At 40.1% G+C, this 8039-nt stretch overlaps 1 protein-coding gene across 12 annotated transcripts in view; it reads right to left on the reverse strand.

The window, feature by feature from the left end:
• CAMK2D (calcium/calmodulin dependent protein kinase II delta) overlaps positions 1–7741 on the reverse strand; it is a 321314-nt gene extending 313573 nt beyond the window's left edge. For 3 of the 12 annotated variants that reach the window (XM_019522006.1, XM_019522004.1, XM_019522009.1), the window contains exons 1-2: positions 7397–7741; positions 6464–6558 (exon numbers count right to left, since the gene is read on the reverse strand). In XM_019522006.1, the coding sequence (XP_019377551.1) occupies positions 6464–6558; positions 7397–7461 (160 nt within the window). In that variant the 5' untranslated portion in view covers positions 7462–7741. The remainder of the gene's footprint in view (positions 1–6463; positions 6559–7396) is intronic. The other 9 variants (XM_019522010.1, XM_019522007.1, XM_019522013.1 and 6 more) reach the window with 5 other exon arrangements.
• Positions 7742–8039: the final 298 nt, after the last annotated feature.

Below are 8039 nucleotides of genomic sequence, written 5' to 3' on the forward strand. Positions count from 1 at the left end.
CCTTTGAAAAGATAAGAGTAATAAAGTTAATATTTCTTCTTTAGTTGTTAGCTTCTGTAATAATGTTAGACTTCAAGGAAAACTGAATGGGATTTATAATGTCATTCTATGGTTTTTTAAAACAATATTGCATATTTGGTCATTTGATCCTGTAGCTATTACAGAAAATGGCAAAGTTCCCATTGACTTCAATGCTACAGACCTTTCAGAAGCAATGATTTTGAAACAGCACTTCTAAACTGCAGTGGAAAGTGTGTGTGCCTTTATGCCTCTACATGTTTATCACATTTCCCTGGAATCGCAGGAAGGAAGCTGTAATAATACTGGAATCAATTTCTCACTCTTGGAATTCTTTTTTCAGATGAGGCACACACATCTTCTGTGCAAGTCAACAGCAACAAGCTTTGACCAGACACACAGCGATGCAGGCAGCTTCAAAACGTAATATATGTTAGGTCTATAAGAGTATGAAACTGAAAAAGGAAAGAAGAGAGAGAAGCTCCTTCCTTGGGTACAGCAGTACTCACAATGAAAAGGGAAAAATAAATCCTTTGCAAAGGAAAAGAGTATTGGCTTTATACAAATGACATGAGATTTGCTACAAATAATGTATCTACCAGCTGCTAGAAACAGTCTTTTCAATTCTAGCTTTAGATATTAAAATAAATTACTACTGCTCAACAATGAATTTAAGATTCTGTAGGCTTTCAGATAGCTTAGAAGCTCTTGGATATTTTTTCTAAAAATAAACGAGAAGCAGAGAAGCCCCAAACCTCCAAAATCCAAACAAGGCACTTCTGAGATGCACAGAAAAACAGACTGTCTCTTGAAACTGACACAGTATACTAACATCCCTTCAATTACAAAGTAAATGTTTGTTGATGGCCCAGTACAAAACCTCTACACACTCCTGTCTTAGAAGGCTTCTGAACAGACTCAGATTTTGAATTATTAAAAAAAGAAAACCTATCAGCAATCTACCTAGAAAAACAGAAAGTTTGCAAATGAATTCATAAAAATGTCTGTGGTGTACCTATGCATCTCAGGGGACACAGCACACCTACATTAAATAACAATATGTCGTGACTGAACTAGCTTATCAGAGACAAAATAGTAGGTGGTGGCCTATCCTAGTACAAAGAGAGAGAGAGACATTTTGTATATAAAAGAGAGGTTTTATACATGAAAGAAAAAAATGTTACCAAATACAATTAACATTGTAAGAAACAGAACACAGCATTATTAAACAAACAAGTGGCTTTGTTCCTCAACTTGTAATCCTTGTATATAACAAACTAGTATCTACCTCAGTGAGAGTTAAGTACTCTTAAAGTTTATATGATCAGGCTTCGTTTTGCTGTTTTGGGTTTTTATTTTGTTTTTTGGGGGTTCAGGTATGACTATGAATAAAAACAGCACCTGCAGTTATACTAAAATGGCAGAAGTCCACGGCTTATTAATTTTCATGCTTCAGGGAGTAAAATGATCAATGGCTGGGGTCAAGAAGAAATTCTGCCATGTAGAATATAGTGCTGGATTCCTAGGCATATTCCTACAAGGTTTTGGATTCATATGAAACACCCAGCTTTGGCACAGACAAGATGCCTGACTAAACGGACCAGTGGTCTGGTAACACGACAAAACTTTTCCCTTTCTACCATGAAATACTGTGCTGAAAAATTCTCTTTTATATGCTTCACATTACCGGTTGTCTCCCTACAGTATTGTAAATCACTTCAGGGATCACAAAAAGTTTTACACAGACAGATTTAGACATTGTATTATTCTGTCCACATGGCAAAATTCTGCACGCTCTCCAATCAAATCATTTTGCCAAGAAGGTAAGGGTGTCCTTTAAGCTTGAATACTCTTTTGGAGCTAGTCACAGGAATGCACAATTTGTCTCATTACCTCAGGCCCTGTATTGCACCATTTAGTATAAATCAAACAGTATTTCCCTTCCAAAAAAAAAAAAAAAAAGAGAGAAGATACTGAAAGGATTTGGGAGGAGACCTGCTGAGAAAGATAATAAGCAAGTAGTCAAAGTCTCTAAAGTTTATTAAATATAATGGAAAGACTCTCATGGGCTTTGGTGTTCTTTGGTTTAGGGCTAATGGACAGAGATGGACTAAAAGAACTAGCAACCCCCATGTGATACCTGGATCTCTCTTAATATAAATAACTATTTCACACAGACAGCAGATGTCTATTCATGTTTCTGCTGCAACAATAAAAATGGTGGAGTGGTGTGAGGGGCTGCCAACTGACGGTCAAAATGAAAAAAGACCACCAGGAACTGGACTCTACCACCAACCTCTTTTCACAGAGGCAGCCAAGAACTAGTATTTTTGGCAACTGCATCCCTAATGCAGATTTACTTTTAGTGAAAAGCTGCATCCTACAAAAAATCTGTGAGCAAACTCATTTTTTTTCAGTGCAATTAGAGAGTTCGTCAGAAATCTTAACAAAATGTCTCATATTATTTACTTATTGTCCACGAACCACAGACACTGTAGTTGAAGACTAAGGACCCAATCCCTCAACACAATCACAAAAGCAGGAAGATCTGTCTGCATGAAGTTCATTGTAGGAACAAGGCCAAAAAATAAAAAAGATTTGTAAATAAAAAGTATTTAAGAAAATGAGGCATCTAATTTTCTTAATTTTTTTTTTATTGGTTTGGCCTTGTCAAGGAACGTATTTCGAAGAAGCACAATTTATTCATCCTGCTAGATAGCCACAAAGAGAACAGCTCTAAACAAACACTCAGATTACACTTTAATAAAAATAACTGGACATATAAGAACCCTCTATATAAGATAAAGCAACATAAAAGACAAATGCAGCAAAAATATTCTCTTTTCTTTTTTTTTTTTCTATAATGCTTGCTCACTATCCCACTTTCCTTTGAAGGCAAGTCATTTATGCTTTTTGTCCATCTGTGGTATATTCATGTAGGCAAGCTTAGTTAGAATGCACTCTTCTGGTAATGAAAGCCTACTGTTCTTTTTCCAACAACCTGAATTAAATTTACTCTTCCCTGAAAAGACTATGATTTCCAAATTAAGCTTGTAATATGAATTCTGAAACATAAATATTAATTAACATATAGCTAATGAATGTTATTACTAAATTGTAATGATTACTATTATTTGTTATTCATATTATGCTTGTATTAGTATTTAAGATTAACAAAAGAGCAGAAAATCCCAAAACTCATAAAAGACAACACGTCTTTCTTGTTTTAGTATTACAGCAAACCATGTAAATTCACATCTCTTTTTCATAGGATTACTTTATTTCAACAATAGTACTTTTTTCTACTGAAGTTTAGATAACAGTGTGATAAGTAGGCATATTTCAGGTATACGAAATAATTTGTCATCAATCTGAAAATCAAACTGTTCAGAGAAGCAGGGGTGACAGTTAACATACATTGTTATACATTGTTATAACATGTTATATTATTAGACAAAAATGGCCATGAAAAAAAAGTGGTAGAAACAGAAAGTGTTGGAGAGAATGGGTAAACAAGCCACCAAAAAGACATCCACCACTGTATATACAAGAGTCTTTTAAAAAAGCTTTTTCTGTAAAGATCCTACTTTTTATGGAAACTAGAGAGAGAACACATTTACCAACAACTTGCTGTAACCAGATCAGTACCTTGCACTGGGTGAATGCGAGTGCTCAGATAAGTTCAAAGAAAAAACATGCGGGGGGCAAGTGCTGCTATGACTGAACAATATTAACGGAAACGCATGACTGACATTGAAAGCGTCTTAAATTACTGTTAAAAAATAACTCTTTTTAACAAGGAGATTCAATTTCCCCATATTATTTGCTGAAATCCCTTTAAAAAATGTTTCAGGAAAAGACCTGCTACATACAACGTGAATTTAGCTAAACTACATCAGTGAGAGCCAGTCACTAGAGGGTATATTTCTTTCACAGCAGAGGGTCTTGTGTGTACTCTCTACAGACAGATGAAGCTCATTTTATGAAGTGTCCTTTAGATTTACAAAGACAAGAGCAGACTACATGACTTCAAGCACCAGATAAATCTATTAATTACAGTAAGAACACATGAAGATAAATCGTTCCATCTCACAATGAAAAATTTTATAAAAAGTAACAGATAAATAATGTTGGAATTTTAAATAGTATCTAAACTGTAATCTATAAATTATTATCACATCGGTCATGTGAAAGTATATGGCAGTTTGATGCTCTTCAGTGTTTAGCTTCTATGTCATAGGAAACAGCTTTGTAGATAGAAACACCAGAACAATGTTTTTAAATATACTACAAATTACATATGCTTTAAGTCCTTACTAAACTCTTCCTTAAATTAATACCTTTATTGATTACCCTGGAATTATTTACCTGACAAAATAGACTGAGTGCATGCAACTATTACAGATATGTGCAAATGGACATATTTGTGTATTTGTATATGGGGGGTGTGTACACACCAAAATATGAAGGAATTATTATATACACAGCTAATGTCACCATATGAAGCACAGAATTGAAAAAGAATTGGCAAGCAAAACATCCTGGTGGCAATTTTTAGACAGTTCTGTAAGAGCTAGCCCTGTGGAAGGTACCCTGTAAATAACAAAACTATTAGTACAAAGCTCTGCGGGCAGTGCTAGAAAGACACTACTCCCTATGGTACTCATTTACACCCACTGACAACCCATCATGTATGCACAAGTGTCCCTATAGAAAATTAGGTGCTCACAATCATTATCCAGCTTTACAGTTTAATTCCACCAAAAACAGGGGAATTAGGTTCTGAATTCCAAGAAAATGCAAGTGTCCAAAATCTGTGTGCGATCTTGTTGCATTACATATATGGGCTAAACTCCCCATGGGATAATTCCACTCAATCTAAAAGTTACACCAGGAATAAACATGGTTTCATACACAAAGCTGTAAGGAAAGTATAAAACAGAAGCATTTATTTCACACTGCCTTGATTGGAGTTTAAGGCAGTCTTGGCAACCTTAATACAATTCAGTTTCTTCTATAGATTTTTAAAGAAACTATAAATGCCTTAATTCATTAACAAACTGATACTAACCTTATTAGCTCTCAGTCAAGAGTCATAAAAAATGTAAAGCATTTTGTAACAATCAGTATTTTGCTTATTTTACTTTTAAATATCCAAATAAACAACTCATGGGGGTGGAATCAAAATCTGTTTCAAGGAAAACAGTGAAAAACACATCTCAAATCATGTTATTAACATTTAAAGCAAAACATAACAATGACCGGAGATTGGCTCAAAATATGGTTTTAAAAGCTAAGGAAAAAAAAATAATTCTCTCACATTATAACTTGTACACCTTTCTCTCACATTATGAACTTGACGTTAAATATTCAGTATAAAGGGAAAAGTAAACTTTTACAGTTGTCTACTGAACTAAAAAGTAGAGTATAGAACAGAAAACTTGAAAGACCCTCTCCGGTTAGAACAGCAATAAAAGTTAACAAGTATGTCATTGTAAGTAAAACTGTGTATATTTTTTAAGTTAATTAATGTTGTCAGGTTGCTGTCCATCTGCAGCATTTCCTTCATATAAAGAGTAAACCTGGCCATATTACACATTGACAACATTAGTTCATTCGTCTCCGTGTTCATCATAAAGGCATAAATTCACATGAAAGTGCAGATAATGTTGACAGAGAATAATCCTTAATCCCCAACATCCTACTACAAGCACTTTAGTGTGGATTTATCAAGGCACAAACATATCACCAGAAGGCCTACTTTCAGCAGTCCCAACACATGGTAAGCCCATAGTTTCTCCAATATACTATGAACACCTATCTGCTGACTACACATACAGCTATAAAATGCATACCCATGCATATATAAGGAAAATATAAATGAACCGGTTAAGCATTTGGATTATAGCAGTGATAAAGCACTTCATAAAATTATGACTAACCCACTTCTGTAATACACAATACTGCATGTGTAGTTGATCACATTTTTCTCTGAAGGCGTTCACTGTTACATATGCCTCGATGAATTAAGTTCACATTTAAATACAGTGAAAAATGAGATTCAATTAAGCTCTGACCTTTTTTTTTTTTTTTTAAAAAAAACACAACAGCTACGGCAAGAATTTATTTTATCAAAAACTAAAAAGAGAAGGAAAGCCAGACTGCCATTCAAACTTGTCTGTATGCAAAACTGAAAGCAGAAGGTTTTTTTTTTTTTAATTGCCTCAGAATCCATCCATCTTTCCTGCTAGCATGCTAGAGAAGCACTCTCATAAATACAGTCGGTCAGCAGAAGGGAAAATCTAAATCCAAGCGGCATGTTAGAGAAATGGACGACTAAAAAATTAAGACAGAAGGGGAAGGGGTGCACATAATGTTATTTTAAGGAAAAAAAAAACAGGGACCGGGGAGAGACACTGAAAATACTGGGTTGAAATATACCCACCCCTAGCAGAGAGCTTTTTGGTGTTGATAATTTTGGCAGCATACTCTTGTCCTGTGGTAATTTTCATGCATCTTCTCACCACTGAGAAAGCTCCCCTGCAAACCAATAACCAGACACGAATCAGTCACCCTGGATAAAGACTCAATCATTTCAATGCTTTCCCTGCCTGGAATGAAATGCTTGGAAAAAGGCAGGAAAATGACCACGACAAAAAAAATGGCAATCACAACAAATATGATAGACTGCGACTGAAAGAAATGCTCTTTCAAGCGGGGGAGCCCGAGTCCCATCATTTTCAGTACGCAGTTCAAGTCCTGTTTCAGCGGAGGGGGCTCACATACATAACCATGTATCTTCCCCCCACCCCTTTCCCTGACAGGCAGCAACATAGTAATCAGAGGCAAACCACTGTGACTAAATAAGCTCCCTGAACATGGCGATTGGGTCGAACTGGGTATCGGGAGCCGAGCCCACTGGTGTGGCTAGCAAGGTCTTGATGCCCCCTGCCATGACACTGCCCAGGAGCCTTGGCATCATCACATTGCCATCTGCCCGCCCAGGCTCCATGTTTCAAGGCCAAACGGGATCTGGGCAAGGGCATGGCTCCAAATCATGGGGGGCTCCCCAATGTGAGAGGCAGGCGCTGGGAGCCCAGGGCCCCGCGCACACAGGCAGGGCTCGTGCCACGCAGAGGTCTCTAGACCTGACAGAGCAGAGGGACAAATAACCCCTTCTCTGCCCGGGGCTGAACTTTCCTCCTCGTGGGGTGCCCCCCAAGCTGCCGCCTGGACGGAGATGGAGCTGACCCCCAGCCAGGAGCCGTGCAGAGACCCCTGCATGCCTCCCCCCCTCCCCTTGACCTGTCACCGCCCTAATTCACCTCCCTCCCGCCCCACGCGCCCCCTTTCCCCCCGCAGCCCCAGCTGCTCTTACTTCCCGAGCTCCTCGAAGAGCTGGTACTCGTCGGTGAACCTGGTGCAGGTAGTGGTCGAAGCCATCGCAAACCCGGGCTGGCGCCGGGGCCCCCGCGGCAGACAGGGAGTGGGAGCGGGAGCAGCAGCGGCGGCAGCAGCGACGGGAGGAGGCGGCGGGAGGAGGCGGGAGGATGAGAGCGGCGACACTGGAGGCGCTGCCTCTCCGCCTCTCCCGGTCCCTCCCGCCGCCTTCCCCCCGCGCTGCCCGCTCCTCTCGTCCTGCCCCCGGCTCAGCCCCGCGCGGGGCGGCGGCGACGGGAAGAGCGAGCGAGCGAGGCGAGGCGAGGGCGCCGGGTCACAGCCCGTGCAGCTTTGCCCGAGCGAGAGGAAGGGGAGGGTGACGGCGGCAGCAGCAGCAGCACGTCCTCCAGCCGCTCGCTCTGTCCCACGACTCCCTCTAGTGACGCCGCCTCGCAGGCGGGGAAGCGGCGGGGCGCGCTCCACTCGTGGGGGCACCCTTGGGCGGGGGTGGTGCTCAGGGCTGTGTCCTAGGGTCTGCGTTGCTTTGGAGGCACGGGATTCAACCGGTGGGAGCCAGGGCAAGGCAACAGGCTTAGGCTAGTGCCGCAGTCCGAGCCCTCTCGGCGGAGCTCGCTGCCTGC

This window comes from Gavialis gangeticus, unplaced genomic scaffold (assembly GCF_001723915.1).
Source record: "Gavialis gangeticus isolate Ggan-Ray unplaced genomic scaffold, GavGan_comp1, whole genome shotgun sequence".
In the NCBI taxonomy this organism is placed as follows: domain Eukaryota; kingdom Metazoa; phylum Chordata; order Crocodylia; family Gavialidae; genus Gavialis; species Gavialis gangeticus.